General features: G+C 34.3%; 1 protein-coding gene across 1 annotated transcript; it reads right to left on the bottom strand.

Annotated features, from left to right (window-relative positions):
* Positions 1-3,501: 3,501 nt before the first annotated feature.
* On the bottom strand, positions 3,502-4,357 carry LOC124635445. Its single transcript, XM_047171326.1, has 2 exons — positions 4,020-4,357; positions 3,502-3,730 (listed from the first exon to the last, which is right to left on the bottom strand). The coding sequence occupies exons 1-2, from the start codon at positions 4,355-4,357 to the stop codon at positions 3,502-3,504; spliced, it is 567 nt and encodes a 188-aa protein (XP_047027282.1).
* Positions 4,358-17,972: the final 13,615 nt, after the last annotated feature.

Genomic DNA, 17,972 nt, shown 5'->3' with positions numbered 1-17,972 from the left:
CACCGACCTTACCTACTTGGAGAGGTTTCGCAGTTACATGCAACCTTCACAACTGGCTATGAAATGTTTTTGGAGAAATTGTCTTTGAAAATCGCGCCATGTGACATTGTCAAATATAACAAATGACTTAGCAATGTAAAACGGTCCAATCACGAGTCTGCATTCAACTTCTAACGAACATCAAACAGTAAAAGTAAACTTTTTTGTGAACTAAAATCTTGATCGAAAAAACGTTATAAAAAGAGAACCCCATGGTTTTTAGATGTTTTGAAATACTTTTTAAAATCCACAAATTATACTGAATCCAATCATACATATGAAGTTCCTGTCGACTCTGGGTTTTTTTTTGGCCATCTCCTTTTGTTTAAATTATGAGAAAATTATTTATTTGGACGATGTTACAAATGTAGGCTTTGATTTCGTATATTTCTTTCTAAATAAGAAGAAAATTGAGAAGGTATCAAATATAGAAGAAATTGCACTAATTGTGGTTTGTTTAACGGCCAGTTTCTTCATCAAAAGTAAAAGTTAAAGTAATGTCTAAAGTAAAAGTAACGGTCAAATTCGTTTTTTCAAGGCTAAAGTGACAGCAAAACTAATAGAATTTGACCGTTACTTTTACTTTAGACATTACTTTGACTTTTACTTTGGCTTTAACTTTTGATAAAGAAACTGGCTGTAAGAGTGTACGAAGAAGGAGAGATAATATAATGGTATGGAACAGGTGACACCCACAAACCATATTTCAATTGAAAGCAACTCGATGTTTCAGTACACAAGAGCCTGTACTTCTCGCCTACAAAAAGGATCAAAATCAATTCAAACCCTTGAAACAAAACTGAAAACTCAGCACATAACTAATCTATAAGCTCAGCACTTAGTCTTCCACTAAACACGAGCCAAGATCCAATCTACAAACATTACAAGGGAATGAAACCTCAAAACTAAATTACAGAAACTCAATAATGGACTGTACAAGCAATAATCTTTGAAATCACAAATCAAGTTGTAAGCCGAACGCTTTCACGAGCACTGTAGGCGGTTTCCTAGTCGCTTCCAGCCATTACTAATGACATACGGACCGGTAGAATGGACAAACGAACGGCTCGTTCGTCACGAATGCCTAGAGCTTCGAGTAGAGGTAGCTGTTAGGAGTATGGTTCGTTAAGTCATGATGAAAAGCGTGGGTAATGTAGTGATTTATCTGTGCTTGTATTGTTGGTGGGTTATGAAGATCGTATGTCGTGTTAATGATTATTTTATTGAATATGCTTTTGTTAATTGTATGAATATTTTTTTAGAAGCATTGTTTTAATGCTCGAAGTCTAAATTATATTTAATTATGGTCTTGGGAAATGAGAAATTTTTGTTAAGAAATGATTTGCTAATAAATAAATTCACTCAATGGAATAATACCTTCTCATTTAAGTTTATTGTCAGTTGCGGTCTCATAATGTTATAATTATGTCTCCACTATATTTCATTGGAAAAATAAATAACAATCAAGTATGATACTTTTACAGCATCATAAATTTTCTCCTATTAGCGAAGTACTTAACATTTAATCAAAACGTTTATAGCCAGTTGGGATTTGTTGAGTGACTGAGTTCTTTGCTGATTCATCCTCCGAGCCTTTTTCCCAATCATGTTGGGGTCGGCTGCCAGTCTAACCGGATTCAGCTGAGTACCAGTGCTTTACAAGAAGCGACTGCCTATCTGACCTCCTCAACCCAGTTACCCGGGCAACCCGATACCCCTTGGTTAGACTGGTGTCAGACTTACTGGCTTCTGACTACCCGTAACGACTGCCAAGGATGTTCAATGACAGCCGGGACCTACAGTTTAACGTGCCATCCGAAACACAGCCAATGGTGTCTAAGATATACTTAGAAAGTACATACAGACTTAGAAAAGTTGCATTGGTACTTGCCTGACCTGGGATCGAACCCGCGCCCTCATACTTGAGAGATTGGTTCTTTACCCACTAGGCCACCACGACTTTTTATCAGATTATTATCAGATTATTGTATAGGGAATTCAACTGGTTATAGTTTTATCGAAAACGATGAGATGGTATGTCCTGAATTATCAACGTTGCAATGGTGTCTAATATTATGTGACGACTATATCCTATGCTTTTTTAGGGTTCCGTAGCCAAAATGGCAAAAACGGAACCCTTATAGTTTCGTCATGTCCGTCTGTCCGTCTGTCCGTCTGTCCGTCTGTCCGTCTGTCACAGCCGATTTACTCGGAAACTATAAGTACTACAGTGATGAAATTTGATGGGAATATGTGTTGTATGAACCGCTACAAAAATATGACACTAAATAGTAAAAAAAAGAATTGGGGGTGGGGCCCCCCATACATGTAACTGAGGGATGAAATTTTTTTTTTCGATGTACATACCCGTGTGGGGTATCAATGGAAAGGTCTTTTAAAATGATATAAAGTTTTCTAAAAAACATTTTTCTTAAAGTGAACGGTTTTTGAGATATCAGCTCTCAAAGTCGTAAAAAGTATGTCCCCCCCCCCTCTATTTTTATAACTACGGGGTATAAAATTCTAAAAAAAATAGAGGTGATGCATGCTAATTAACTCTTTCAACGATTTTTGGTTTGATCAAAGTATCTCTTATAGTTTTTGAGATAGGTTGATTTAACTGTAATTTACGGAACCCTTCGTGCACGAGTCCGACTCGCACTTGGCCGGTTTTTTTATTTAGGGCAACAAGGTCGATACCGATGTCGACAATTTTAAGAACTACTAGTAAAATGAGAAGCAAATAGTGGATTTATTATGAAGTTAATGTCCAAAAGTTGTAAAACTTCTTCCATTAGCAGGACGAAACTGTTTACAATTATTATTATAGAAATTAAAACTTTTCACTCATGTCATGTCATACCTACTTGCAATCACAAGATGTGTCTCCAACTTTACGTTGTTAGCCATCCAAACCAACCGTATGCACCGAACATTACGAACAGCTTGGAACTGTCAAAATAGCTAAAATATACGCCGTTTTATTAACACCGGACACAACAATTGCTGGGCAAAGTGTGGGATTCCTTACTTCTCTAGTTTATTGGACGGGAGACGGTGCGTAGGCTTGACGTAGACTCGCGGTGGTCCAATATTTCCATACTAATTATTATTGCGCTTGAACACAGTAGTTGGGCTTTTGAGTTGTTTTGTGTAGGGCTGTAGTAAAATGTGTTTATGAGAAATGGAAGGAGTCAAAATTATAGCTGGAGTGTTGAGTTCAATGACCTTCTGAAATCAGCTTTGTTTACATGACACCTTTTCATTGACATTCTAGTAGGTCATAAATAATTTGCCTTGGTAATATTTAAATGTAAATTAAAATAATATCGGCATTAGAATGTGAAAAATATTTAATTAAACTAAATAAAGTCTAAATGATAAGAATTAAAATTTTTGCTAGCCAAAAATATCCATAACCAAGTTAATAAAATACATGTATCTAAAATCTAGTTTGGTTGTTCACTCATTACAAAACTCGTCATAGGTATCCTTTCCTGCATTTAACAGTTCATACAACTCCCTTTTTTGTGTGTCGCGTAATTTCTCATAAACATCCTGGGTGGGCGTTTTCTCGCTTATTTCTGCTTCTGGAGTCAGACCCAGGGTTGTGAAGGCTCTTCTGACTTGACCGGCGCTTAGCCAGCCGCGGTTACCCGGGTCGAAGCTTTTGACAACTGCTTCCAGGTGCCTGAAGAAAAGACTGGCTTTGAGAATGACGTCAGTCTGTAGGTACCTACTGATAATTTTTTGGGTGATAAGAAAATACTTGAGGAGATGACGGTGTTGTACTTTGTGGTACGAAAAGCATTACGTCTGTAAGGGTAATGTAATTAGAGTGTTCACCAGAAAATAATAATTATTTTCAAAAAGTAAAATATTTTATCAGTTTCATAAACATGTAAAGTACTACGTGATACATTCGACGTTCTTAAGACTCAATACTTAACTATTAACAATTAAAAGTATATAAAAATTACCTGTCTTCGAACAGTACGGGTGCTTTGCCGAGACCAGAACGGCATATCATGCATTCGTTTATAAGCTGCTCAACGTACATCGCTGGGTTTTGTGGAGCGTCAGCGAGTATCTTCACGAAAATGAACCTTATTAGCTCAGGGATACGGCGATCTCGTAAATACTTTTCAGTTCTAGAAACTGTAGTAAATATTCTGCGTTTTCTTTTACTTTCGCGTACTTTTACTTCTTCAGTTGAGCTTTCTCCACTAATAAGGCATTTGCAGACTGAAATGACTTCAGGATTGGTAGAGGAATCGGTTAGCTGACCTATTGTAAAACCACTATTCTGTGGATCCATAATAAGAGTAAATAATTCTAATACAAAATCTAAGTAAAACTAGCGTAACAAACAATTCCTTTTCTGATCTGTTAAAAAAATAATTTACAGATACTGACAAATAAAATTTTGACGTTTGATTTTTTTACTACTTGGATTTTAAAAAGCATTATTCATCTGATGAAAAAGTTTCATTGCATTTGGAAATAAGTTTAAATTAGCTTATGGCTCTAAAAAATAGGAACTTGAAAGAACCCATAAACTGAAAATCCTAGGATCATATTAATTCATTTTAAATAAAATAATAATGTCTCGTGTATTTAACAAACTATACATAAAAGGAGAAACAAATTATCACGACTCTCACGGAAACAAAACACGCCTAGAAACAGGCCGGTCATAATTAGCAAAACCAAGAACGAATACCAATAAGGAATAACACCAATAAAAATATATCAATCAATTGTTACTAACATGGCTAGATCGGTTTAATTATTCCAATTATTGTCGGGAGCGATACCAATTATTATCAGTAGATACCAATTATTGTCAGTGACAACTGGCAGGCATCCTTGGCTAGTCATTAGGCCTGCCAATAGATTATTGATTGGTGCTGATTGTTTGTCTGTATGTGCGTATGTGGCTGGGGTCGTTTGCATGAATCTCTGCCGGTTTTAATGGACAATCTCAACTAATTGTACAGAGTAGTGTGGCTGTTCTTTCTATTGTTTTATTTAGATTTTATTTTTTTGTTTTATAATTTATTTTACCTTACATTTGCGTACATACGTTAAGTCTTTTGCAGCACTCTAAAAATGCGGTAGATTTTTATCCTCGAATAACATATTCAGTTTCACTGTTTGTCTAGCTAGGCTTTTCCAACTATGGCAAGGTTTGTTTCTCTTTTATCTTACCTCTCCTGATGTGGACCCATGGTATCCCAGGAAAGTTTTATCAAAATGTTTTAATATTGATTACTTTTAAACGTGTTTAAAGACTACATTGTCTGTCAGTCAGCCATGTACAGATGAGATCAGATAAGACCTACAAGCGTTCCTTCACATTATTTAGTGTCAATTACTGTTAATACAAATGGCTAACTATTTTTAAATTGTACTTACATGAGTTATTACAATACAAAAATATACTGAAGCGGCTCTTATCAAAGCTATCTAGTAATTATCACCAAATACGGGTATAGTATCACATTAATATTCGTAATTCACGCTTCCATCCAATACCAGAAAAAACATATAATTTTAATTTGTTCTCAACACACCTTTTAACAATAACGTCCATTAAATGTGGCACAACATTTACAAAAGTCAATAATAAAATGTCACCGAATTAATTATCTTGTACGTGCTAAAATCCAAAATGGCCGCCGTGAAAGTTTGACTACTCTGTGCAATTAGTGTTCGCTTACAAATTATCCGTTCGGTCGTCATGGCAAGTGATTCAAATTACGGATAATTGATCGCCAATGAGTCCAGTAACTCACATGACTGTGGCAAATAATGAGCAATGTCATCTGTGCAATTGACTACCTCTGTGTGACGTATTCAACTTTGTATTGTAACGTGTTAATGAACGGATGAAAAAGGAAATTGATGTCAAAACTAGTTAATAGTGGGTTGGTCAACGGTAGTGCGTAATACAATGGAATAACAAAGACTGAAAATGGAGTGATGATAATGATTTTGAAATGGGAATAAATAGCTTCATTATTGTTATAAAATTGAGTTTTTTTGTGATACTTGTATATACTATCTCAGTCTACTTTTTAATAACTTGATCGTCCCTTATTGTCATTTTCAGTGCAATCGTCAAACCAAAAAATTCAATATAAAATGGCAGAAGTCGTACATCTTATAAAGTTTAAACAAAATGTGGGATATTAATGTTACATAGACTTACGTCATAGCTTAAGTTGAGATGACAGCAAGTCACAATAGAAAATTACGAAATGAGGTAAAAATATAAAATGCACAAATTAAGTGTGTGTAACTGTGTACATCTTAAACTGTTAAATAAATAAGTTAAAATTAAAGCTCTTATATACTTTTTTGTTGAAGTCATAAAGTCTGATGACCAATCTTACCATGGGGTATCGGGTTGTCCGGGTTGAGGAGATCAGATAGACCCCATGTAAACACTGGTAGGTATTCTGATTTAACTAGACGCCGATGACACTGACATAGTTGTGAAAAGACCAGGAAAATGATGATGTTTGACTCAAGAAAAAAATATAAATTAGTACAAGTCGGTATTCAATAAAAGCACATGGTTATTTTATGTTTTTGTTTCTATTATTTTAGAAGTTGTCTATTGTAACACCAGCCTTACGTTTGACGTCAGGACCTAAATTGACTGTTACGAGACTTAACCCTTTTAATGTTCGTTTGATTAAACTAAGTATAAAACAACATAATAATGTGTCTTATTATCTTATTCTAGGTCGTAATAATGACCTAGTATTTGTCTTCTACCAATTTTCCTAAATACATATTTGTCCAAGATTTTTTTCAGAACTCACTAATAACCGAAAAAGGCTATCAAACAAATTATATTATAATTCGGTAAATGTCTAGACTGTATTGATTGACAAAGAAATTAGAATATGTAAGTGGATATTCTACGTAAATGTCATCGACCTTAAGTAAATATGCAAGTTCATTGACACAATACCTACTTGCTATGATAGATGGAGCATTGTTTTAGTACCAGTTTTTTATATAATAATAACTATCTTATGTTTATTTAGCTATTATGATTTAACTAGATTTTCATTACGATTAGGTGTGATGTTTTATTGAATAAAAAGTACCTATTAAAACTTGATCTAGTATTTGGTGCCGATTAATTTTATTGGTTCTATATCTAGAGAGTGCATGAATTTGGGATCATCACATGTTACAAATATGCAGTAGATTTCAACACTTTAAAAGTAGGTAACAAAAAATAATTATAAAAAAAATATACAAATCATAAACCTAAAAATCTAATTTCAACAAAATGAAGTTATAAAGCCGAATAATCGTTCCATAACGTCCGGCATTCAATACTAACGCCTTAAGTAATGAAACTGGGGCTTATGTTTATTATATTATTTTACGCCCAAAAAATTACTAATGTTATGAAAAAATACCCGGTTTCTGGACGCCCCATCAATTTAGATTAGTGAGGTAATAGCCCAGTGTAGTCACTTAGCTCGGTAGCCACCCCCGTACCAAGGAAATCTATGTAAAAGTTGAGCTATAAGAAAATTTCAAGCCTATTATGAGTTGCCGTGGCGTACGTCTTTGGGAGACTATACAATCTTGATACTTGATTAATATTCGTATGTCTTAGAGAAACCTGCCCTATTTCTAGTATTATTTTTATGGATAAGACAATAAGTCAAAATTGTTATCATCATCAGCTTATTTTGGAGTCCTACTGCCTCTTCTCATACAGCAGAAGAATTTTCTTTACTTTAGTTACTTCCTCAAGGGGTTGGAGTTTCCACTTATTGCTCCAAGGTTAAGGCGTAGAAAATATATATACTTGGAAATGAGACATTGATACTTGCTTGACTTGAAACCGAACCGGTGGTCGAACTTGAAATGGAGGGGCAGGTTTTAACCACTGTATAGCGTCGTGATAGGATACATCAAAATTGAGAAAACACTAACTTCTAACAATACAAAATTTTAACAGACGTTTGACCAGCCACACAATTTTTTTAAAACTTAAAAACGTACATATAAGCAATTTTCTCAAAGTATCAAAACTATAAATCCACATACACTAATATGCACAACGAAGCTAATACAGCAGAGGTTAATTTCTATACGGTGGGCCTTCGATAGCCTTGGTTAATAAATTAGTAAGCCCCACGCTCCCTCGTTACTTACCTTGCATTATAACTTGGACGTTTTCTCATTACTCCTAATGTACCACTTATGAATTAGAAACAATCACGTACTAGAAAATATGAAAGCCTTGAGTTTTGTATGTTCATATCTGCACTATATTTTGAACGAAGCTTAAGAAGTACTATGTGTATCTATGTGTAAAATAAATTAAAACCAGTATGTCTGCCCATTCACTATAAAAGTCATTTAGGAAGCAATACTCTATTCAAATATTTTCTTTGAGAAAAGGCCTAGTAGATCAGGTCAAGTGATCATACTTAAAAAAAAAAAATGTAACTGGTATTCAGATAGTAAGTGTGACAGTCAATCTTACCTAAGGGTATTAGGTTGCCCCGGGTAATGGGGTTGACGAGGTCAGAAAGGCAGTCATTTCTAGTAAAACACTGGTACTCAGGTGCTTCGATTAGACTGGCAGCTGACCCCAACATAGTTAGGAAGAAGGCTATGCAGATGATGACGATGTATAGCGTGATTCAAATATCTTGGAATATTTGTACTACCTACTATCGTCTGGATGTCCTAATATGCCAAATAATTCACAGCAACATGTCGATACTCAGACAGGAGTCAAAGTGAAACATGAACTTTATTGCCCGTTGTCTTTCTACTCAGTCGTTAGGCTACCGAGATTTATTAGGCAACAGTAATGCGCCTACAGACGTCTGCACCCCTTCACTATTATCCGCAATTACAATAAATTGCATCACATTTGAGTGCAGTTGTGACTTCATTATGTGTTGATTTACTGTGATTGCTTTACATGTAGGTGATACTGACGAAATTGTCAGTGTCGTATTTAATGTTCCATGATTACCTACCTAAATGTTGGTAGAACCCAGCTGCTTCTGGGGGTGAATCATCAGACTATACGGATGGGCTGTTGCAATTTTTAACCGACTTTCCAAATAGGTCTCATCTCGATCTGATCTCAATTCCGATGGTAATATTTTGTGGTTCATGGTTCAGGGTTTCATCATCATCATTATCTCAGCCATGGGACGTCCACTGCTGCACATAGGCCTCCTCAGTAAAGGTTTATCTTCTAGTAATTTGTCTATGTATTTAGCTCATCTCAATCAAACCCATTAAGCCAAGAATCAGCCTTGTCCAAAAACTGAATTATTATAAGAAGATTGTGCTTAAGTACTGGAACAAGTTTCGTAATGAAATGCAATTAACGAGCATTAAGCATCCATTTTGCGTAACAATCAAATCAAACCCCATAAAAACGAATATGATAAAGGTCGGCAATTACATCAAAGAACAAACAACCGTTTAGTTTCATTAGGTTAAGAAAAAATTGCCATAAGCAGGTAGCAATTACAAATTGGTCGTAACGACTCTGGTTAGACGTCAGAAACAACTTAGGGTATAATAATTCTTAATACGACATTGATTAGCTTGTAGTCAGGAAAATCGAGCTTTACAGACATAATGACAATTTAAAGACTTAAAAGTCCATTTTATTATCATATTGTATGATTCTTGTGGAACTATTAGCCCTTATGACAATAGCATAATGATACGGTGACACGCGAGCCATTTTTCTTATCGAAACGCGCGGCAAATATTAGTTTTTACAACACTGAATATTTTTAAGATGGCAACATTAAAATGAATGAGGATTTATGCAATATTTTGTTAGACTATTATTTATGTTTATTAGATATCATGGATATTATTAAGTAATGTGTTAAAAGGCCTATTTATTTCTTATTTTTTGAGAGATGTTAGTATTTTGGAATATTTAAAGCGAATTTTTAGAAAAGTGATTAATGCTTAGTGTAACGTAAAAAGTGTGTGTTGTGGGTGTGAGTGTCGTGCCTAAAAATCTTAAAAATGCAGAAAGACAGAAAAAAATAACAACAAAAGAACAGCAACCATCACAGGAAAGTGAGTTTACTCATTTAACAATCAAAAATAAACCGAGTTAAAAAGATAATAAGAGTAACATATTTTACCACCTAAATACTTGTATTAAGAATGTTCAATTTCACGTTGAATTAACGGAAACCGTCACAAAAACGGTGACATAAAAATAAATATATATCGCCATGTCTGTCGCAAGAACTTTGTCAATCAAAACTCACGTTACGCTTAGGGCTTTTACTCATCAGCGTTTTCAATGAATTGTTCATAGTATTGTGTTATGTTACTGGGGTCGAATAAACTCCACTAAATGAAGAGTATTTGAAGTAGATAAGTAGGTATAGGTAAATTCTTTTATATTTTCTGATTAGACTATAAATACAACATAATTATGAAGTCTTCTAAAGATACTCGTGATGTAATTCTCTAAATAATTGCACCGTTGTACACATACACCACACAGTACACACGTCATACAGTTTGTATGTGTGCATGTGTTCCAAAACTGAAGGTAGTTCAAACTATTCGTAAGATAATTTAGACAGTTACATGGCAATGTTTAGTTACTTATTGTCTTTATAACAATAATAAACCCTAAGCAACTTATATAATAATCAAACTCGTCATGTGCGAACACCGCCAGTGCGCAGAAACCCTAAGAATTTAACACATCAATACAATACGAACCTACAATCCCTAAACTAAACTTCTTGTACGATAGTTGGATCATTACAAAAACTCGTATCAAATGAAGAAACATCCTATTCGGCATTTTTTATTGTTTATTACCAACAACTTTTAATTCGGCCAAGTTTTCTGATGCGTGATTCGGGGTCGTTAGATTTTTCAACTTTTTTTTTTATATTGGAGTCGAGTTTCGTGTCTCTTACTTAATGTACCCTATTAGGTAAACGGACATAACTCGTGTGACACGGTCTTTATAGTTAATCAGTTATATTATTGTTTGCTGATGACATGAAAATTTTTCGAACAATATCATCGAGTGAAGACATGGATCTGCTGCAGAGTGATCTTCGGCGACTTGAATATTATTGCCAGTTAAATAAATTGGACCTCAACCCCTCAAAGTGCTCAGTTATAACATATACCAGAAAGCGCTTAACCTTAGAAACTTCCTACAACTTAGGTGGCCATACCTTACCGAGAATCAACTCCGTTCGGGATTTGGGTGTGCACCATGATTGCAAGCTGCTCTTTGATTCTCACATTGATGCTATAGTCAAAAAAGCTTCAAAATCACTTGTGTTCATAATGCGACTGTCCAAATCCTTTACACAAGCTAAAACTCTTAAAATATTATACTGCACCTATGTCAGGAGTAACCTGGAGTACGCATCACAAATATGGAATCCACGATACATCAAATACATAGACCGTATTGAGAGAATACAAAAACGCTTCATTAAGTACCTTTGTTTTCATCAAAAGATCCCATATCAGTCAGTAAATTATTATAATCTTTGCAGGAAGTTTCACTTATTACCACTTTTTCGACGCAGAGAAATTGCTGACTTTATTTATTTGTTAAAAATAATTAATAATGACATCGACAGTCCAGAACTCTTATCAAAACTTTTCTTTAACATCCCACATAAATTAGTTCGTTTCAATCCACCACTACGTATACCGAATGCGTCTACCAATTACAGACAAAATAGTTATATTGTGCGAGCAAGCCGTTGCTTCAACAACCTGTGCAGGCAGCATGATTTCGATCCATTTATAACCAGTGTTGTGTCGGCGAGAAGGTGTCTAAGCCGTAGCTTCTTCAAAAGTTAGATTAGTTTTTCTATATTTTGTTTTTGTTCCTACCATTGTTCTTGTATTATTTTTAAATTTTTTACTTTATGTTACTTTATTTTATTTTAGTCTGGTTATTTGACTGGTTGGCAATAAGTTACATATTTTATTTTTATAAAACCTGTGCATGCTCAGTTTGCTCATTCTTTTTACAATTGTTACACTATTGCTATAAGTGAAGACTTGTCATTGGCTCCCTGTTAACTAAACTTGTGTTATTTCTAGTTATTTTAGCTGTAAGTCTTCCATGTTACATAAATAAATAAATAAATATATTGTAGTGGAAAAGTAAATAAAGGGGTTGTGTGTTAATTTTATGATGGCAAAGGGTGCTATTGTTGTGACTTGAGAATGATGACAAATAAAATGCTTTACAGTTTATGTTCAGTTTTGTGGATAAGTAATTATCCAAATAAATATACTTAGGTAATTACAGTTATCAAATGCTGCTAAGGAGAAATTCTTATTAAGAAATCTCTTAACATTAACCTAGTACCTAAGGGTTTCACAGCTCTCAGACTTTCAGATTTTATGCATAATTGCAAGGGACTAACGATTTTTTGTACTATATAAGTACAAATATTATAGGTCCTACTGTTAAATAACATCTACTTTTAATGAATGATAATAAAATATCATCATAGTTGAAAAATAAGTGGACATTAAAACTGAAGGCAATATTTTATGAGCAATTGCAAAATCAAAGAAATCCATCGTTACGATCTTTTATTAACTTTTCCTTCATCTATTTTAATTTGATTCTCAACCGTTCCAGTTATAAATCGTTTTTACGACAAAAAATCTTTCTAGGTCTGATTTAAACAATAAAAATCGTAGTAACATTTAATGGGACGATGGTAGCTAAATGATTACTAAATGCTTAGCCTTGAATGAAAATTGACTTTTCCTTAACTTATACTTTTTAAATAAATTATGATCGATACAGTTTGAACGCAATGACTTGGATAAACTTTGATTTGAGGTCATTGAACAGACGTCTTTAAGTAGGTTTTAGCTCTAGAAGAAATTGTTACTGAACACCATACTATAGACTACGAATATTGCGTGTTATCGACGCTTTAAGAAGCCGTCCTATTAATTTTTCTTCGCAGTTCCACTGATGAATATATAAGCTCATCAAGTGGGGAAGTTGGCTGATGGAGACTGAATTACTACGACGGGATTTTGATACTTATTTACTTCGCATTCAACTGCAGTTGAATGCAGGTCATACATTGAGCGTCAAAACTGACTCAAGCATTAGAAAGAGCTGGTTCCTTTGGAATTTGTTAAATTGCATGTTGTTGAATAATTAGGTCAACATTTTATCAGTATAAAACAAGTAGGTATATCAGAAAAAAAAACAACTTTATTAAAAACTCAGATTACATAGGTAATTGAAATCTTCATAATCTTCATTGTTGCCGTAAATCACCAAGAAAATAAGCCCCCGCAATTATTTTCACATTCACAATATTCCACGTAGGCCATGTTCAATAGAACAAATAAACGGAAATTTGTACTAAGCAGTGGGTAAGCAATTTCATTGTGTGCACAAGAATTATGATGTATGAGAAATCGGCATTTGCAAATCGTTTAACTGATACTGAGGAAATTGCGGACAATTTTACGTAATAGGCTCCGATGCGAACAACGATTCACTAAGTGTATGGATTTTGTTTAAATTATTAGTTGCATAAAGATAGCTATTAGGTGGGTTATTGAAATGAAAGTTTATTTTTGGGGTTTCAGTTTTGAGGGGAAGACCAATTTTAAGGAGGTATTTAGGTACAAACGACTGCTTTTGAGACAGGATGACTATAACTTCCCTGTCCCATGAGTCATATGTGATACACACCGATTGTTTAACTATTGTGTCTGCATCGTGGACAGTGAAGTGGTTAAAACGTTATGTGGATAAAAGGAATAGAAAGTTACACAAGAAGGAAAAAGGTGCCAAGAGCTCTAGCAATGTATCTATACCTATATATTACCAACAATAAGATCGAAATAATACATAACACTGCTAATTAAACATCAAACATATTTCCACTAACCAAAAAGATCCATAAACGTCAAAATCCAAATTACAATACAAATGGCAGCCTAACTAAATATCCATCTAAATAACAATTTTCATAACGGCCCATTTAGTGGTATTTCATAGTTAACTAACTCAAACAGTAATAAAACCGTAAGCAAACGTCAAGTAGTCGTCGACAAAACGACAGTGTAAAAGCAAATTGATTTGGCATTCGAATGATAATTCGACACAACTGGCGAATTTCTAAGCTCTAGGAGAAACGCTCTTTTATCTAGGAAATGTTCGGTTGTCAGTTATTTGCACTTTGTTGTAATTGTCAAGTTAGTTTGTGTATTTTAGTGCGTCTGTGTGCGTATTTTGTGCTGGAGTGCAAGAAAAATGACCACTTTATTTGTTCATAAAGCAAGTTTACTCATTCATTCATCCATTATGATGACTTGGGGAGCATAGAGTGTAGAAAATATATAATGCGGTAATCAGTCACAAAATAAACAAACATCCTAATCCAATTGACTTTATGATTATGATTAGGTTTGTTAAGGACAACTTGATGCAAAAAAAAAACTATTGGAAGTTGATTGATTTCCAATGGAAAGGTTACAAGGTTTTAGGGGCCCTTTTCTCTGAACAGAAGATCTTAAAACTGAGTGCAACATGGAAGAATCTGGAGTATAATTGTGTTCTAAAATTATAGAATGAAAAGAAAAGATGATTTGAAATGCAAATGCGTTCAGCTGTTCAGTTTTTGACAAAAAACATTTTCGTTCTAAACTTGGTGATAGTGACTTCACAATAAACCAAATGTATGGACAAAACACGACTACGCACATGTTTGCCGCTTCTTAGCGGCAAACTTATCTGACGACAACTACCAAAATGCTTTGACTCATAACTTAAAAGTTATGCTCCTTAATTAATACATAATACTCCTCAGGCAGGACATTTTATCATGGTAATGAAGATTGAAATAAATAAATCTTAGCACGGAAATGAGTATTGAAAGCAAACCCCGGTCGACAGCTGAGTATTATAATGTATTTAAATCGAAACTAATGTAAGTAACCAGCCCGCGGTAAGGAAAGGCCTACTTGTTAATAACAGTTAGAAAATTATTACTGCATATAACATTACTAAGGATATAAGTTCTAGTCTAGTTCGCGTTGCCAATGATCATTGTAAGGCAATAGTTTAGATTTATTTTGTCATTGATTTTACTCTAATTTCCTGCTATTCACTACTACTGGTAAGTACAGACTGTATCTGAATTTTACGTTTATGTAATCATGTGGGATACACAGAAAAATAGTAGTAAATATGGTTTTAATTATTGATATTGCTGTTAATGACCCCGAAAAAATTTAAACGATTTGAAAAAAATATTTCTCTGTTGGGAAGCTACACTATCCCCGGATGACATACTTAGGCTACATTTTACGGCCGGTTCACACATGTCTCCGTTTTACTGTTCCGTTTTATCGTGTACGTTTTTTTTTCGTCGATGGCGTATGTAGTTGTATGAGTGACTTCACACATGGCACAGTATTCTGTATACAACTACATACGCCATCGACGAAAAAAAAACGTACACGATAAAACGGGACAGTAAAACGGAGACATGTGTGAACCGGCCGTTACCCGGTTACGGAAAGTAGTATCCATAATAACGAACGAAAGAACTGCCGATTCTGTTATGAGTGCCAGAATCAGGGACATTGCTAACACGTTGTCAACCTCGAAAGGATCTTGACTGTCTCATGTAGCGCGCATCATATTACTTAAGTACGTTAAGTACTTCAAAAATACACCAATTAAAGTCTAGCTTACAACCAGTATGAAGGTGATACCTTATCGTAAACTGAGCTAAATGAGTTTTCGACACAGTTTTCTATAATGTTACTAAATTACAACAGGATTGTACTGATTAGAAGACATTTTAGGGCTGTTTAGATAGGTAAAAAATTTCTGGTATGGGAAGTGAAAATAGAACCATTTCCTCTTTTGTATTAGGTTAGTTAAAGAAGACGAAAATCAAGATTTCCACCATCTGTAAACAAGAAAAAACCCGTAATGGACTGACCCTTGTGTGAGTAGATATAGTACTTCTTAATGACAGATTTTTTGCAACTCAACAAAATCATCGTGTGTGTTAAATATTGACGAAAGCACAGCACACTTGTATTCGCCATGATAGCTCTTCACCATTCGGAATAAAAAGTACCTACTACACACCCATTTTCTTTTAAAGAAAAACAAGTATAGATAATCGAACAAACTCACATACAATTCATATACATACCATAACGTTTTGAGTGACTCCATATTACCTAATGGTTGAGATAACACTCGCAGAAAATAGCCTACAAATGCGTTGCTTATTAAAATCGATTGATATTTAACGACCTATTACGATTACACGGACAATTTGCATGATGGTAATAGGCCAAAGGTTTTAGACAGAAGTGCAAACATTTCTAATTGTGGTGGTTAATAACAGTTTGTGTTATTTTAAGCTGAAATGGTCGCTGTTATCGGATATTGTAGTATCTACTTTGATGTAATAGGCTTAATGGGATTCGTGAGGTTGGGTCCGGTTTTAGCACTGTTTCTACGTGTTGAGGTAATATTTAGATCTCCTGCCTTTTAGAGACAAAAAAGAATTGAGCTCGAGAAGTTTTTAAAATTAAAAATACAGCGTTAGGTTTTTGTTTAAAAATAATTAAATTGTGATTTTTCAAATTCACTTTTTGTGATGATTATGGTTTATATTATTTGGCAGTTGGTTTGTTTTTATTTTAATCGTTTATCTAATTTTGCTCACTACATAAGCTGTTACAAAAGTACCCGTAAGCCGAAGTCAATTAACTATATTATTTTTAAATTGTAATATTTTTTGATAATTTATTAAATATTTTTATAGTTTTGTAACACGGTGTATACTTTGTACCTGCTTACAATTTAAGAACAAAAGCTAACTTTGAGTTATAAAGTGATCTAAATCAATTTTCGCATACGGAACCGCGTACCAATAAAATTGGAATCACATATCGTGATTGCTACTTAAAAATGAAATGTCGACGGTTGCAGGAAATCAAATTGAAATTGTATATATGTGACGAAAATGTCGCTTGGAGCGGCTACATGATTCTCAACACATTTTTATTACGAATCCGATTCTAGATTAAATTCGTATGCTTTATAATGTAAATCGAAGATCTATCTTTGGTTGAGTTGGAGAGAAACAGACATATATTTAAGAGGATCTTTATATGGCGGACAAATTATTTGAATGTAGGTAATGATTTTATTGAAAAGTCTGTTTTAACTTGTTTCATGTCAAATGCTTCCTGTCATAATAGGTGCCTTTATCTTTGGCAAAGTATACTGCGACTTACTCGAAGCAAGCGTTCTTCATCATCTGTCTAGCCTTTTCCCAACTATGTTCGGTTCAGCAATGAAAGTGTTCTTATAGGTACTTATAGTTGTATCTATCAACATATTGACATATCAACAGTATAAACAAAACACTACACAGCCGATATAAATATGGTACCTCATTTCCCCAAAAAGCCTCCACTACACCCGGACTCAAAACACCTACCTAATCCCATTCAGAAGGTACAGTCATACACAACCATAAGTGCATACGTCGTCACATCACCGTAGACCTCTGAAATTACCTCGCCGATTGGCTTCGAAATATGAATGGTAAATTGGATGGCACCGTGGCCCCCACATGCCAGCTTTATGCTTGTATGTACTGAACAATGCTTAAGAATATTCCATGAATGCAAAATAAGCAGCTAACAACGAAAACGTATTGTCTTTGTTCGTGTTTTCTATGATTATGTCATAGGTACTTTTTATTGTTGACTTAGGTTGCTGGGTTTTGCAGCTGACTGTACTTTTTGGTGGAAATTAGTTTGCGAATGTTGGTTATATATTTTATTTAGACTTATATTCATAACATTGTAATATAAACATTACC

This window comes from Helicoverpa zea, chromosome 12, assembly GCF_022581195.2.
Source record: "Helicoverpa zea isolate HzStark_Cry1AcR chromosome 12, ilHelZeax1.1, whole genome shotgun sequence".
In the NCBI taxonomy this organism is placed as follows: Eukaryota; Metazoa; Arthropoda; class Insecta; order Lepidoptera; family Noctuidae; genus Helicoverpa; species Helicoverpa zea.
This window is presented reverse-complemented; position numbering and strand designations above follow the sequence as displayed.

Bases quoted from the DNA above. Each gene is read 5' to 3' on its own strand.
- LOC124635445 (XM_047171326.1), bottom strand. From the start codon at position 4,357: ATGGATCCACAGAATAGTGGTTTTACAATAGGTCAGCTAACCGATTCC. The intron at 3,731-4,019 runs GTAATTTTTATA...TCTTTTCTTCAG, and splicing joins CCCGTACTGTTCGAAGACAG to GCACCTGGAAGCAGTTGTCA.